General features: G+C 58.9%; 1 protein-coding gene across 8 annotated transcripts; it reads right to left on the bottom strand.

Moving 5' to 3' along the window:
- Nucleotides 1-6,324: 6,324 nt before the first annotated feature.
- On the bottom strand, nt 6,325-16,269 carry GJC2 (gap junction protein gamma 2). 8 transcript variants are annotated; one of them, XM_043467070.1, is made up of 3 exons: nt 10,168-15,262; nt 9,778-9,971; nt 6,325-8,635 (listed from the first exon to the last, which is right to left on the bottom strand). In XM_043467070.1, exon 3 carries the CDS (start codon nt 8,588-8,590, stop codon nt 7,304-7,306), a length of 1,287 nt encoding a protein of 428 aa, XP_043323005.1. In that variant the 5' UTR covers nt 8,591-8,635; nt 9,778-9,971; nt 10,168-15,262; the 3' UTR covers nt 6,325-7,303. The 8 variants fall into 8 exon arrangements, with proteins under 8 accessions (XP_043323005.1, XP_043323007.1, XP_043323006.1 ...); XM_043467072.1 differs by lacking the exon at nt 10,168-15,262 and adding an exon at nt 9,430-9,486 and having other exon boundaries at nt 9,778-10,155; XM_043467071.1 differs by lacking the exons at nt 9,778-9,971; nt 10,168-15,262 and adding an exon at nt 15,939-16,269.
- Nucleotides 16,270-16,304: the final 35 nt, after the last annotated feature.

Genomic DNA, 16,304 nt, shown 5'->3' with positions numbered 1-16,304 from the left:
TTGGCCTGCCCCTCAATTCTCAGAGATGTTTCCACTTGCTTTATCGTGTTGAGACGCGCATAACCTGAACTTTACTATCTTTACCATTTTGGGGTGCACATTTCTCAGCCATTGAATATGTTCACACCGTTTTGCAGTCATCCCCATTATCCAGAATTTTCTCATCTTCCCAGACCAAAACTCCGCCCCATCAAATGAATACCCCTGTCTCCCTCCCCAGACCCTGGGAATGGCAGTCCAGTCTGTCTCTATAAACCTGACACCTCTGGGAAACTCATGGAAGTGGAGTCATGCAGTATTTGTCTTTTCTGACAGGCTCATATCTACCAGGTTCCTCCATGATGTAGCATGTGTCAGCCTTTGTAAAGGCTGAGTGATAGTCCATTGTATATGTATGTATGTGTTTGTATACACAAACACACACACACTACATCTGGATTATCCATTCACTCATCGATGGGACATTTATGTTACTTCCAACACACAGGGACTTCTTAGGTTGCTCAGACAGTAAAGAATCTGCCTGTGATGCAGGAGACCTGGGTCGGGAACATTCCCTAGAGAAGGGAGTGGCAAACCCTCTCCAGTATTCTTGCCTGAAGAATTTCATGGACAGAGGAGCCTGGCAGGCTAACGTCCATGGGGTCTCAAAGACTCGGACATCTCTGAGCAACTAAGACACACAATTTTGCACACACCATGAACACAGGTGTGCAATTCTACTTTCAGTTCCTTTAGTTATTGTGTAGAACTCACACTCCTGTGTATCTTATACTCTGGCACTGTCCTTCATTTCTGACACTTCTGATCACTAAATGTGGCGGGCGGGGGGGGGTGGGTAGTTCCCCACATGACACAATTTTCTGGTACCAGCTGTGTGTTTTATACTTTAACTCAATTTTTAATCCATCTACCTGGAGATAACATCAGATCCCATTAGACTGTGCGTGCACACATGCACACAGACACATACACATTTTCCCACCCCTTGCCTTCAGATGCCAGTCAAAGTCCAAGTTGCACCTGTGCTTCTGATCAGCCAGCTATAGATCAGAAGTTCCAAAAAGGCCCCTCCTTGAGCTCAATTGTTTTGCCAGAGTGGCTCACAGAACTCAAAGAAACTGTTTTCTTACCAGATTACTGATTTATTATAAAAGGACATAACTCAGGAACAGTCAGATGGAAGAGATGCAAAGGACAAGGTATGTGGGAAGGGGTATGGAACTTCTCTGCCCTCTGAGCACAACCCACTCTCCCTAAATCTCCATGTGTTCCCCAACCAAGAAGCTCTCTAAACCCAGTCCTTTTGGGGTTTTATGGAGGCTTCATTACAGAAGAGATGAGTGGTCAAATTATCAGCCATTGGCTGTTGATGCACCTGCAGCCCCTCAGACCTCCCCAGACGTCGGTGTGGGGCTGAAAGCTCTAACCTCTAATCTCCTGACAACCAGCCCCCATCCTTAGGTGCTTTTCAAATTACCTCATTAACATAAAGGAGCTCCCTAGGGTTTCCCAGGCCCTTGATCCCCTCCCAACCGGCTTCCTGGTTGTGACCAGTCAGGTCTGGAATGTGATTTCACTGGCCTTTCATGGAAAAGGTCGTGCTCTGCTGAGCCTGTGTTCCAAGGGTGACTTAGCACCTCCCTGCCAACCCTGTTGAGGGCAGGGAGGAAACCACTCGAGGACAACATGGGGTGGGGGGTGCATTCCTCCAACCTCACGTCACCCCATCCCTTGGCCAGCAGAAAACATGCTTCCCACCAGCACAACCCGCAGGAAGGGCCAGCAGACTGACCCCGAGCCACCTGGAGCCTTACCCAACCTTCCCAATCCAGGGCCAAGCTCCGCCCACTTGGTTGAGCAGGGCCGCTGCTGCCACCAGGCACCGTTTAAATGCGATTTAACTCAAATGAAGTCAAGTGAAACTTAGCTCCTTACTGCATGGGCCACACTGAAATATCCAGAGCCACACTCAGCTGGTGGCTGCCTCTGTGAACAGAGCAGGCAGCACCTCCCACTATTCTAGAGTCTCCCAACCAGCACTGCTCCAGGCTCCCTCCAGGAAGCCTTTCCAGGTCTCTGCAGCAGCCTGGCCAGTCTGGCAGCAGGGACACCTGCACGTAGGCACTGCCTGGCTACTCCTCCTCTGGTCCGCTCTCTGCAGCTTCTCGTGCCTACAAGTCTGGGTGGAGGGAACTGGAACTGGCCTCAGGGTGCCCTCAGAGAACCCCACTCACTGGCCTGGGTCCAGCTGGGGGCTTAGGTTGCTGCTGGATCCCATGCACAGCCTCTCCCTCTGAGGCCACAGGTCCTGGAGCTGTCGGATGGGTGAGGATCTAAGTGCTAAAAAATAAGCAGCCCTGGGGGTCCCAGACCCTGTTTCCCAGCTGGTGCCAGCCAGGGGTGGTTTCCTGTTATTCTCTCCTCATGGCCTCCTCCCTTCCCAAAGTCAGAAGAAGGAAGCTGCCCCCGTTCTGGTTACCCCCTTCCCTGCAGCGCTCCATGAGCTCCCTGAGCAGCCGGTGAGTTGGCTCCAGCCGTGGAAACGGATGAGAATGAGACAAGGTCATTCTGCCTGATCCTGCTCCAGCCATTTTCCTGGCCTGTCCCTGCCCCTGTGCAGACCTGGGTGGGCCCCACACAGCCTGAGGACCCCAATAGGCAGTGAAGCAGGGTTGGGATGACCTAGGCTCCACACACCAGCCTGCTCCAGAGCAAAGAAGATGAGGGATGAGCTCTCCATCCTCATGGCCATCCAGGCACCGAGAGGCACTGTTTTTTTAAGTAGTTAAGTGAGCATTAAGTGCCAAATTTAGTGGTTGGGCTCCACCTCTGGGAATCTTAAATACTATGTCCTAGGTAGGAGATGGACATCCTGTTAAAATACTGGAGTGAGCCCATGATATCATGGTTATGACTGTCCAGAACATCAAGAAATTGGGGTATGACATTGAGATGGCTGGTGACTTCAATTGGGAGGACATGATTAAATCCTAAGGCACCCCCATCAGAAGCTCACAAAACATATAGGACCGCAGTGGTGCACCCAGGCCCCTAAGTTCCTGAGACAGGAGGCCTATGCCTTAGGATCCCTTCTGTGGTGATTGAGCTTTTAGTTTGACATCCACCTTCTAATGCGGGTTGCACTGCATCTCCCCAAATTCACATCTTGGAGCCCTAATTCCCAGGACCTCAGAATGGTGTTGTGTTTGGAGATGGGACCTTTAAAGAGGTGGTTAAGGTAAAATGAGGTCCCTGGGGTGCACCTTAATCCAATAGACTAGTGTCCTTGTAAGAAGAGGAAATGAGAGCAGACACACGGAGGGAGGACTGGGTGAGGCCCCGGGGAGGAGATAGCTGCCTACACGCCAAGGAGAGGGCCCAGGTACCGACACCCTGGTCTCAGGCGTCCGGTTTTCAGTACCGTGAGAAGGAAATGTCTGTTGTTTGAGCACCCAGTCGATGGTATTACACAGACCGAGCTGACTGAGATACTTTGCAGAGTAGCGCCTCCATCTGCTGCTTTCCTCACAGCTGGTATGCTCTTGATAATCTTTGGCTGATGGGCTGTGTATTACTTGAGGTTCTCCAGAGAAACGAACTCCATGGACGTGGGTTTGGGTGGACTCCGGGAGTTGGTGATGGACAGGGAGGCCTGGCGTGCTGCAGTTCATAGAGTCGCAAAGAGTCGGACACGACTGAGCAACTGAACTCTAGAGAAACAGAACCAATTCAATATACACAGCGGAAGAGACTATAAGGAATTGGCTGACTCAACTGTGAAGGCCAAGAAGTCCCCAAATCTGCCATCTACAAGCTAGAGACTCTGGAGAGCCCGTGGTGCAGACCCAGTCTGAATCAGCCTGAAGACAGACCAGTGGGCTTGGCTAGCCCAAGCCATCAGGCAGGAGCTCTCTCTTACTCTGCCTTTTTGTTCCTCTCAGGCCTTCACCTGACTGGATGAGGCCCACCCTCACTGAGGCCCATCTGCAGATCCAGAATCACCCTCATAGACACACCCAGGATCATGCTTGTTCTGGGCACCCCAGGACCCAGTCAAACTGACAAACGTGAGCCTCACTGGCAGTCTGGAGACTGAATCACTTCTTTGGGAACCTGTCTTTGCCCTTAAGGGGGCAAAGATTGGATAAGGGCCACCCACACCAGGGAGGAGGGTCTGTTTTATCAAAGTCCACGGATTGTTGATGTTAATTTCATCTAAAAACACACGTTCACCCCAACATCTAGACTGGTGTTGGACCAACACACTGCACACAGACTCACAGGCTGAGCCCACCTGACTTCCGTGTCACAGGCATGCAGCAAACAGACTTCCCAGCAGCCGCTGGGCAGACTCCTCCTCCTGGTGACCCAAAAGCCTCAAACTGCATCGGAACCAGTTAGGAGTGGGAGGACTGAGACGATGGACACTGGACAGGCTACACGGTATAGGGGGAATTGTGGACTGATACCAGAACTGTGGCAAAAGAAGGGGGCAGTGTCTGCACAGGCCCTGAGCTCACACGTGGTGGGGGGCTGTGCTGAGCTTCACACCTGGCTAGGGGGCTTGCAGAAACTATTCCACGTGCCCTTACAGTGTGACACTGGCCCATTGAGACGGATCCTGCAGGCCTATGACTCCTGTGATGTGAAGTGACGTGCCTTCAGGGATGGTGATAAGAGTCAGTTGGCCTTTGCTGGGCAACTATGCTCTAAGGAGGTCCAAACCACATCAAGGGACCCCAGCATGGACCCCCAGCTCAGTGAGTGAGGAAATCTTTAAGCCAGCCCTGGCCCCACCAGGAAGTCCAGGCTGCAACTACACCAGGGAATCAACTCGAGTTAGAGAGGGTAAGATCCTGATGTTCCTTTATTCATGAAGGGCCCAAAGAATGAGGTCCTGACCCCTTGAGCATGACCTAAAGCTCCCTCTCTGTGGGTGGGAGGAGGCTTCCGTGGACACTGTCACAATAAAATGAAGAATGTTCTTCCCAAACACAAACCTGCCCAGGGTCTCTCTGTCTGCTGACATAAGGCTTCTTTTCAGGCAGATGCTGAGTGTTCATGCCCCACCTTCTACCCCTTATGGGACCCTGTCACCATCAAGGGTGCATCACAGCCTTGAGATGTGGGAGCACTGACCTTCAGGATTGAACCAACCTCTGAGCCCTGCTGGAAGTGGACACCTGCCTTCCTCACCAGCCCTCTCCAGATACTAGGGTGGTTCTGAACCCTGAAGTCTCCCACCATTCCCCACCTGGAATGGCCACTCATCTCCCTGAGGTCCTGCAGGGCCTCCACTGGCTGCAGGATGCTGTCCGCAGGGAGGCTGTGGAGGGGCCACGGCAAGGGTGTTCACCCACAATGGTGCCTTGCAGATGTCCTTCACCAGCTGTGCTGCTCACTGCCTCCAGTCACCCTGATAGGAGCCAGACATGGCTGGACGGCATGTTCCCCACCACAGAGACCCTGTCTTCCTCGTGACCACTGTTTAACAAGCCCAAATCCAGGGCTGCCAGATCCATAGACTTGCCTCTCTTGGGGAGGTAAATGGTGAATCCCTGCTCTGGATCTGGGTTCACTTTCCCTCTGAGGCTCTACTTCCAGCATGGACATCTGGGACTTCATGGGGGTGGGGCTTACCTGGGGCCAAGGCTCACTTGGCACCTCGGACCAGTCAGTCAGACCCCACAAGGGAAAGAGACTCAGTCTGCATTTGGCATCTGACCAGAGGCAGGCTAGGCTGGGGTTCATCTGGGCTTGGAGATTGGCCCTGGGACCCCAGAGAGGGTTTGCAGTCTGAGAGAACCTCTCAGGGTCTGCCGTGGGCTGGAGGGAGACTGGGAGACAGCAGGGGTCACTGAAGTCTAGACCAAGGTGGCTCCTTGCTGACAGCAGCTGTTTTCCCTACTGTGCTCACTGTTGCTCCCCACAAAAGCTACCACTGCAGGCTTTGGCCAGCATCTGGATAATGCCAGGACCAGAGACAGGACTGCCCCTCTGTCCTTTGAGCTACCACCTTGGGCTCTAAGCATGCACGCCTGGCTGTTCTTTGTTCTCCTTCAGCCGCATCCCTCTCCTCTGGGCCAAGCCTGCTGCCTGGCACAGAGTGGTACCCGAGCGTTCCAGGGGGCTGCAGGGGCTTAACCTGGGCCTTGCTCCCTGGATGGTCCCTGGAGTGGTTTCCTTTCCCACTCATCCTCAAGTTGAGCCATGTGTCCCAAGGCCAGTGGTGGACATGTACACACAGTCATGTGTGTACTCAGACACGTGCACACACCACACCCCACATGCATACAAGCACACACACACATGCAAATGTGGTTGTAAACAAAAGTTAGTTTATTTCACTCCCTTTGTTTTGGAAGCTGTGTCTGAGTTGAAGAGGGGGCTGGAGGGAAGAGGCTGTGGCAGGAGCTTCAGAGTCCCTTCCCTCAGCATGGCCAAAGTCATAGCCCCTGACCACCACCCTGTTGGTCTGAGTGGCAAGGGAGGCCAGTGTCTTTTCGGAATTTCAAGTATGTGCCCAAGGAAGGGGCCACGCCAGGCCAACACAGAGCTGGAGAGGGCATGGTCCCATCCACCCCAGCCCATGCAAGGCCTTAGCCCCAGGTCTGTCTGGGCGGGAAGCAGGAAGCAGGGTGCAGTTCAACCTGCACTCAAGGCAGCTCATATTTGGGACCTGGTGGGGGTGAGGCATGAAGCAGTGCCGACCAGCACTGGCTGCAGCCTCTGACCACCGTGCTCACTGTTTTTCCTTCTATGCCAGGAAGACCTGGCATTGCCTCTAGCTCTGCAAGAACCAGAGCATGGACTAGAAGAGTGTGGGTGCTAGGGAAAGAACCCCATTTGCTAGGCAGGGAGTAGGAATAAGCACAGAACCCCTCAACACGGAAGCCAGGCACCCTTGGGCAGTCACGCCCTGGCTTCTGCAGGGAAGCAGGGCTGGAGTGGGTGGAGCTCCTGCCTGGGGGCCCCCTTGTCCTGAGGGGGCCAGCTGGGTGGCTCTCGGAGGCGGGCAATGCCCCAGCCACAGTCCTATCCCCCATCAGGGTCAGAGGTGGGGACCCTTCTTGGTTCCCAGGCTGTCCACCCTACCCTGGAGGAACACAGGGCTCAGGCAGGGAGGGGTGATGATGCAGAGAAGGTCAGTGCCCTGTACCCCTCCGGAGGGGGTGAGCAGCCAGCTGAGGAAGAGGAGGGCAGGTTGTGCTCTGCACCTTAGGTGGTGTCCAGCCCCTCCCTAGAGCCCCCTGCCTCCGCCCTGGGGAGAGGGAAGATGCAGAGCAGCCAAGGGGAGGCCTCAGATCCACACGGTGGTCTTACCCTCCCTGCTGCTGCTCCCACTGCCCTTCTCTGAGCCCATCCTGGGTTTGATCCCCTGCCGACCCTGGCCCCCCACAGTGCCCCCTGATGTGGCACTGCCCGACCCTGACGCAGGGGCGCCAGCCTTCGGGGGCCCCCGGGCGTTCACTGGGAGGCCCGGGCCGGGTGGACTGTCGAGGTCCCCGAGTGCCCGCCGGTCCTGCAGCGCCTGCAGGGCCAGGCTGGCTAGGTCCTGGTCCTGGGCGCGTGCGCGCTCAGCCGTGCGAACCACCAGGCTATAGTCAGGCGGACAGGCCAGGCCTGAAGGCGCAGCGGGCAGAGCGCAGGGAGGCGGGCGGGGCATGGCGCCGGGGGAGGGGGGCAGTGGGCGGCGGCCGCGCACAGCGTCTTGCGCGCTGCCGAGACCCAGGTGCGCCATCTCACAGAGGTTGAGCAGCAGACAGAGGCAGCTGACCACGTACATGACCAGCAGGAAGACTGTCTTCTCAGTGGGCCGTGACACGAAGCAGTCAACCACGTGGGGACAGGGCTGGCGGCTACACGCGAAGAAGGGCCGCACCTCGAAGCCGTACAGAAGGTACTGTCCCACCAGGAAGGCCACCTCGAAGGCGGCCCGCGCCACCAGCTGGGCCACGTACACGCGCATCAGGCCCTCGCGCTGGATGCGCCGCCGCCCGTCATGCTGGCCCGCGGGACCCGGGGCCGCAGCCACCTTGGCGTCCCCTCCTGCGCCCTTGGCCGCCCCCGTGTCCTCGGCCTCGTCCTCCTCACCCAGGCCCTCGGCCACTCCCGGGTCTTCGTCCTCTTCGCCCAGGCCCAGCATGGGTTCCTCCTCGCCCAGGTCGGCGGGCTCGGGCCAGCCCGGGTGCGGCGGTGGGGGCAACGGCAGGGGCGCGCGGGCTGCGCGGCGGCCCGGGCGGCGGCGAGAGCGACGGCGCTCATCCTGGGAGGCGCGGGCCAGGCGGTGCACAGCGTAGCCCAGGTACATGACGGAGGGCGTGGAGATGACCACAATCTGGAAGACCCAGAAGCGCACGTGCGACAGGGGTGCGAAGGCGTCGTAGCAGACGTTGTCGCAGCCTGGCTGCCGCGTGTTGCACGTGAACTTGGTCTGCTCGTCGGAGTAGATGGACTCGCCGCCCACGGCGGTGAGCACGATGCGGAAGACCACCAGCACCGTGAGCCACACCTTCCCCACGAACGTGGAGTGGTTGTGGATCTCTTCCAGCAGCCGCGTCAGGAAGCTCCAGCTCATGTTGGTCATAGGGGCGGGGGATAAGACCTGCAGGTCACCAGCAGGAGCTCAACCCTGGGCAAGGACAATGGGGGCAAGGGCTGATGGAGTATGGGGGGGTGGACAGTAGCACCCAGAGCCCTTCCAGGGGTACCACTCTCACCCCAAGACCTGACCCTGCCCTAGGATGGCTACAGGGAGAGGCTGGGGCCTCTGCAGCCAGAGGACAGACCCTACAAGGACAGACGCTGGGCCACCTTGCTGAGCACATGCCCTGGCTGCTCCAAGACCTGGCCCCAGGCCTCTGTGGCCTGGAGCAGGGCCAGTCCCTCCCGCCCGCCCCCACCCTGCAGGAAAGCAGGGCCCTGGGCAAGACATGCGCAGCCCCCAGCCTGTGGGGACCCCACTCCAGGCCCTGAGAGCAACAGGGAGTCCATCAGGTGAGCTGCCTCAGTAGGGGCAGCCAGAGAGCAGAGCAGCCTCACTGAAGCGTCTGGGCCTCAGCTCAGATGCCTGCTCCCACCTGCAGCACCCCGGTTCCTGGAGTCCTGTCTCCAGCGCGCCAGGGGTCCACCAGGGGCTGAGCCCCCACTCCGCAGCCACTCCAGTCCCCACCAGCCCGCAGTTCCCCAGCCCCAAGTCCCAGTGGCCCTCCTTCAGCCTCCAGCGTCCTACTGCTTCCCCATCACACCCCGATCCCATCCACCTCCAGACCCAGTGGCTCTGTCAGCCTCCAGCCCCCAGTTCCAGATCTCCCAACAGCACCCCCTCCCAGCTCCCACTGCATCCTGAACAGGATGTTCACTCAGGATCGCGGCCATGCTCCCCCCACCCCCACTGGTTCAGCTGCGCCAGGGACTGGTGCCCACCCTCCAGACTGCGACTCCTCCTCATTGCAGCACGCCCGCGTCCTCTGCACAGCCTGGCTGAGGGCAGAGGTAAGCCCGGGTGTCTGTTCAAGGTGGCACCATGTGCAGCAAGGCCCTCAAACACCATGAAGCACATGCACAACTACACTCAGGCACCTGAGACACTCAGACAACCCTGTGGCCACTGGCCAGGCCCCGGGCCAGTGCTCCTGTTAGATCAGCTACCCCTGAAGGGACCTGTGCCTAGAAGGGGTTCAGCGGGCAGGAGCGCACACCCCTGTACCCCCGTGCCTCTGGGGAGGGGGCTGAAGCCTCCTAACACCCACCCTCCTTCCTTCACACCAGTACCTGCTCCTGTGCAGTTTAGGGGCTGAAGACCCCTGATGCTTTTGGCTCCCTCTTTCTGGAACAGGCCTGGGAAGCAGCGCGGGCAGGTGTGGAATGGAACAGCAGGGGCATTCAGGGCTCCCAGCCCTCTTTATTGAGCTGGGTCCTCTCCCGGAGCAAGGGGTGGGGGCAGGAAGAGGGGGCAGCCGGGATTCCTGGGGAAGTGACCCTATTTCCTTACATCTGTGTGCAACGCCCCTCTCAGAGCCACACACATGCAAACACTCACAGGTATACAAGTGTGTACATATGCATATACACAGTACATGTGCACTGCACTTGTGTACAGGCACACACTCACAGGTACACAGACTGGCACATGCCCAGCTCTCCAGGCCATGTTTCATATACCTCTGCCTCAAGAAGGAATGACCCCCACGAAGGTCTTGCTGAACTCAGCTGGACGTTCTTCCTCAGCTTGAACCTCAGCCCTCTTTCAGGACCTGACCCCATCCCTGACCTCGACAGTCCCACATCACAGGAGGCTGGGGCCCACAGCCCTGCCGTGCAGGAACCCAGAAAAGGGACGGCAGAGCAGTCCCGACTTTTCTCCCCTCCAAGATGGATGCCTGTGGAGAAACAGGAGGGAAGGTGGTGGTACCAGGACAATCCCGACCCCCCATGTGTGGTACTTAACAACTGGCTCTTGGTGGAAGAGCCATAGTGTAGTGTTCACCGATTCCCGTGGTGTAAGCGCTCCCACAAGGCCCATAAACAATGCCAGGAGACGCGCACTGGGTCAGGGGTGGGGGCGATTGTTCTCGAGACCAGCTCTAGCATGGCACTGGGTGGACCCTGCCCTAGGGTGTGGAGGATGGCACTTTGCCCCGGGCGGGCTGACCCGGGTGCAGTTAGAGCCTCCCCAGAGATGAGCCATGCGGAGAAAAGAGGATGCAAGCCTTGCGGGAGGAAACCTCCGCCTTCCCCCAGTGCCAGTGGGGGAGCTCAGGCAAGCTCTGGGTGTGTGGCAGAGGCTCTGGCTCTTTAGATCCAGGGGCCCATGCCTGTGTCACACACGCAGTCACAGCAGGATCTTCCTGTGATCAGGGGGCTGATGCTGACCAGCTCTGGGCACCACCTTAAGTGCCATGCCCTGGGGGTTCCCCAAATCCAGACTTCTAGTGCCAGCTGCCGCCTCCACATAGGCACACGGATGCCAGTAGGCACAGCAAATCCCAGAAGACCAGACCCCAAAATTTCCCTCCAGATTGACTTCCATCTCAGGTGGGCTTATATTGGACAGCTCTCTGCCCCACACTCCATCTGCTTCTTCAGGAGAGACGCTGATCAGACCCGCTAGGCCCTGCAGTCCCTTGGGCCTACCTCGCCTCCGCTGGGCACCTTCAGAAGCCCATCGACCTGTGCTCCTGCGACTCCTCCCGACTTTGGAGTAAAACACCAAGCGTACCTGGCCCCATCGGCACCAGAAACCCCCTTGTGCTCCCCGACACGCGGAAACCACCCGGCTCAGGCTTCTGCTATGTACCCATCCCGGCCAGGCCCACGCCCCGCCCACAGCCCGCCCCTCGCCCAGCCCCTCCACCCTCCGAGGCCAGCCCATGACCCTGCCGGCCGCTGTGCTCCTGGGCACTTGGACCGAACCACGGGTGAATGGGGAGCAGGCCCGGGCTCTCACTGTGTGGGGGTCACAGACAAGTGAGAGGAGCGGGCTGGAATGTTCCACACGGTCATGGCTCAGCATTGGCTATGTGGGTCTGAACTCACCTTCAGCTCAGTATGGACAAGAATAGACATGTGCATATACACTATGCCTGTCAGGCCTATATGGAAAAACACCCCACAGCGATGAACACACCTTGGTCCCACTCACCAATAAAGGAAACTGGGCTAGTGCAGAAACAGCTGGTTGCAGGGCAGCAGCAGGAAACGATTCTAAAGCATCTCTTGGTGTCAGAGGAAGGAAGTGCTAACACACACACACACACTCACACACACTCACTAATGGAGGTGAGTCAAAGGGATGCAACGAGGGAGCTGAGGGGAGCACATGTGTGCACACACATACACATTCTGATGGAGGCGAGTCAAAGGGACACGACGTGGGTGCTGAGGGAAGCGCACGCGAGCACACACTCACACACACATTCACTAATGGAGGTGAGTCAAAGGGACACAATGTGGGAGCTGAGGGAAGTGCACGTGTGCACACACACACACACACACACTGATGGAGGTGAGTCAAAGGGACACAACGTGGGTGCTGAGGGAAGCGCACGCGAGCACACACTCACACACATTCACTAATGGAGGTGAGTCAAAGGGACACAACGTGGGACCTGAGGGAAGCACATGCGTGCACACACACACACTGATGGAGGTGAGTCAAAGGGACACAATGTGGGAGCTGAGGGAAGTGCACGCGTGCACATACACACACACTAATGGAGGTGAATCAAAGGGACACAACGTGGGCGCTGAGGGAAGTAGAGCCCAGTGTCTGAAACCAGATCAATTTGGCCAATAAAGTAAAGTACTGTTATAGATTAGTTTACAGATTATAGCCCAAGGTAAAAAATATGAGTCCCGAGTGATACAAATGATACAATAACTACATAAATGGGGGGGCAGGGAACTCTAAATATTCGTGCAGCCTCTGTGGCCTCCAGGAGGGTGTTCCTCCAGAGAGCAGAGCAGGGAGGAAAGGAGGGGTGCCTGACAGGCATCAGGCTGTGACAGGGACCCCACCCAAAGTGAGAAGCCCAGCTGAGGGCACAGAGCTCGCTGCCCCCGAGGCCTTCTTCCCAAACCCTCACCACAGGCAATCATGAGAGATATTGAGACAAGTTCCAGGAGGTGTTTTACAAACTACCTGACCTTCAAAATCCCAAAGGCATCAGACACTAGGGAAGTCTGAGGAAGTCACCCACAGCAGGGGCCAAGGAGACATGGGGACAGTCACCCCTCAGGGGACCTCAGGAGCACACAGGTGGAAAGTGAGGCGCCTTTGGTTAATGGCGACGCATCAGTACTGGCACCGACTGTGACAAGCGTGCCACTGGGGCACCAGGTTTGGGGCCAAACGAGACCACCCCTGGTCTCGTCATACTTTCTCTGTGAACCACAGGTGTAAAATAAGAAACCTATTTAAAGTGGCTTCCCACCCCATCACTACAAGCTCCTTCTCCCTATCTTTTCCCATCTGGAACGTATTTCTCTGGGTCTGGAGGCTTCATGTACAGTGCGGGGACTTTCACTGGTGACCAGTCCCAGGGCTGTGGGGTACAAGGACCCCAACAGAGCTGGAAAAGTGGGAGGCAACGGCCAGGCCCACAGATGCCTGGTGCTAACGGGAGGAGGCAGCCAGCGGGGGCTTAGCCCTGGCTGGGCCAGCAGGACAGGTGTACGAGGGGGTGGGGGCAAGTGTGGGTGGGGGTCAGGCCCTGGAGGGGGCAGTGGAGGGTGGAGTTGGGGGGCGAGGGGTGACTGGGCGGTGAGCAGGGCACATGCTGGGGGTCCCCGGGAAGGGGGCTGGGGTCATCTTCACCCAGAGCTGCCTGAGGCACCCTACTGGGAGGAGGGCGGGAGGGCACACTGTAGGCTCCAGGGGCATCAGGATGACCTGTGCTGGGGTGAGCTGGGCCCTCTACCCCTGGCTCTGGCACCAACAGAGCGGCTTCTGCAGAGGTGGGCAGCTGGGCACTCTCCCCTTCAAGCCCCTTCCACCCCTGGCTATGAAGGAAGGCCCTGAGGGGCTGGTCAGAGACCGAGACCCAGAGGTGCCCAGGGCCGCCTCCTGCAGCACAGTGAGGCCGGGCCTGCCCCGCCACGTCCCGCCCACCCCGGCCTAGCTTCCTCCATGTGCCCCCTCGCGCTGCGGGCGGGCTTCCTCTGCCTGAGGGGGGGCTGCCGGGGTGCTCGGCTCACCAAGAGGACTGGTGGGACCCTTCCCTGGGAATCTCAGCACCTCAGGTAGCCTCTTCCCCTTCCTGAGGACTCCTGGCTGCAGCGGACACTGGTGGTCCCTCCTTGACATATGAGCACCTTCAAGAGGCCCAAGGTGGACTCAACCCCAGGAGACTGCGGTCTTCATAAAGGACCAGGGCCTGTTCTGGAAACCCACCTCTGCGGGCCTCCGAGGCTAGGGCCTCCCTCCTGCTGCGTGCCCACCTGCCCACCCCAGGACCCTGCCGGGGGCAGTTCTGAGTGAGGCTGCAGCGCCTCCCGCTGCTCGGGCCCTGATGCCGCATGCCCAGAGGGATTTCTCCCTGCCTACACCGGCACCAAGCCCCCAAGACTGCTCTCCCCACCGCCTGGCCTCAGACGCTCAGATCTCCCCTTGTCAGCTCTGGGACGCTTCTGCAGGTTGTCCTCCACACCCCTGCCTCCTCCGGGGCCCTGTCCTAGATGCCCTGGTCATGTCCTGCCTGGACTGCCCGGCCAGTGAGGTGTAGACCTCCCCCACCTCAGGTGCCCAGCACCCAGGCCTGGGGCCCCTCTGCCACATTCACCTGCCCCCAGCTACCCCAGTGTACCCCACAGCCCCCACACCAGTTAGTGGCCAGGCGCCCCTCCCCGCCGCCCACCCCATTTCCCTTCCTGCAGGCACCCCGAGGTGGGGTCCCAGGAAGCCCAGGGCTCTCAGAACAAAACCCATATCCTCATGGGTCCTGAGGGATGACTACCTGACCTGCTCCTACCCAATCCAGAGCTGACCAGGTCTGCAGGCCCTCTTCACACACATGGATACACACACTTACACATGCATCTGCACGCTCATCCTTCATCCTCACTCTCTCTCTCACACACACGCATGCACACCGCCTCCTGCCCTGTACCCCCTCCAGCGGCCTTCCTCTGGGACGTGAGGCTTCCCCACTGCGTGCTCAGAAGGAAGGAGCTCTGCCACAGCGCCGGGTCTGCTGAGGAACCGGGGCCACCTCTGTTCCATTCTAGCCTGGAAGCTGGGAAGCGAGGGGCTTCCTGCAGGGGTGGAGGGTGTGGTGGGGACAAGCCTGGGGAGTGAGTCACGGCGGAGGAGCGGCTGGGACTGCTCCTGCCACAGGGGAGTCCGGGCCGCAGAATACTGGGCTTTGGCAGAGGGAGGTGTCAAGAGGAGCAAGGGCGGGAGGCTGAAGCAGGACCCCTGCCTGAGCTCAGGGCCCCTCAAGGACCTCCCCAGGCACTGCTGGCCAAGAGCAGGATGCTGTGCCCCTCAGACCCCATGTAGTGTCCCACTGTCCACCCCTCCTAGCCACCTATGCTGGTGCTGCCCCAAAATGCCACAGTAAAGCCAATGCACCCCAAACTCTGCCATCTTTCAGTCTGTGGCAGCGTCACTTTCCCTGCCCTGCATACCCCCGTCCTGCCCTGACGCCTGCTCCCCCGAAGGCCGAGCGTACCACAGGACCAGCTGTGTCCCTCAGCCGTGCTACCCCTTGCCAGGACGCCTGCCCAGTCCCACTGCCCACTCCCGCCCAGCCGCCCTGCATGCACCCCGACCCGGACGACTCACATCTGTGGCGCGGCAGGGCCCGCTCCTGAACAGGGGTCTGCTCTGCTCTCTGCTTACCTCCGGGAACCAGATCTGAGAAGGCAGGCCTTAGCAGGCACCCACAAGTGGGGGCTGAGGAAGAAGCCCCCGGCTACATAAAGGCCAGTGCAGGAGCAAGGTGGACAGCAGGCAGGCGTGCCAACCAGTCTGCCTGCCCATGTGGAGGTGGGGCTCCCCAGCCTCCACCCAGGGCTGAAGAGCCCAAGGCCCCGGCCTCTGGACACACCGCAGCTGCCGAGCTGGCGGGGGCTGGCCAGCCCCACACGGCCTGAGGGGTCCCAGCTGCTAGGGGCCCACCCCTTCCCTCCTTCCTCATCAGCCAGCCTAGCAGCCTCCAGGGGGATGGGGGCAGACTTCTGCCTTTACCTCCTACTAACCTCAAGTCATACTGCACCAGGGGTATCGCCCAGTCTGGCTCTTTTGAGGGCAGGGGGCCTGAGATGGACAGAGCCCCAGAATGGAGGGCCAGTCAAGCCCAGACCCGTTATCTCTTGGGGTTGGCTGTTTCAAGGGGTTGTGCCTAGGCCCCTGGGACCGTGGACCCAGAGTGAAGAATGTGCCGCTCAGCCCTAAATGGCACCCCACCCATGGTCTCCTGGTGACATCCTACCTTTTCCAGGCCAGGAAACAAGTCCTTCTGAGCCCTTCCACCTGCTGGCCAGCTGGACACCGCCCTCCTGAGTGTGCACCCAGCTAAGTCCAGGGCCCGACCCAGGGCCACCTCTCACCGCCAAGCACAAAGTGGGGGGAGGGCCTTCAAGGGCTCCATTGTTCCCCCCATGGCCCGGGGTCTGAATCCCTGATTGTCCCTGGGGCTGGACGGGTCCCAGAGAGGGAAGCAGCCTCTCCCAGGCCACACAGCAGGTCAGGAGGCAGCCCAGCCCCGTCTGGCTGGCCCTCAGGCCTGCAGGCTGTGCAGCACCCCTCTGCCTGCCCTCCAGGGTCCAGGCCCAGCTCTCGCCTGCCCTGTCTATCC

The sequence above is a fragment of the Cervus canadensis genome, chromosome 4 (assembly GCF_019320065.1).
Source record: "Cervus canadensis isolate Bull #8, Minnesota chromosome 4, ASM1932006v1, whole genome shotgun sequence".
Classification (NCBI taxonomy): domain Eukaryota; kingdom Metazoa; phylum Chordata; class Mammalia; order Artiodactyla; family Cervidae; genus Cervus; species Cervus canadensis.
This window is presented reverse-complemented; position numbering and strand designations above follow the sequence as displayed.

Excerpts from the sequence above, each read along its gene's own strand:
- GJC2 (XM_043467071.1), bottom strand. The coding sequence starts at position 8,590 with ATGACCAACATGAGCTGGAGCTTCCTGACGCGGCTGCTGGAAGAGATC.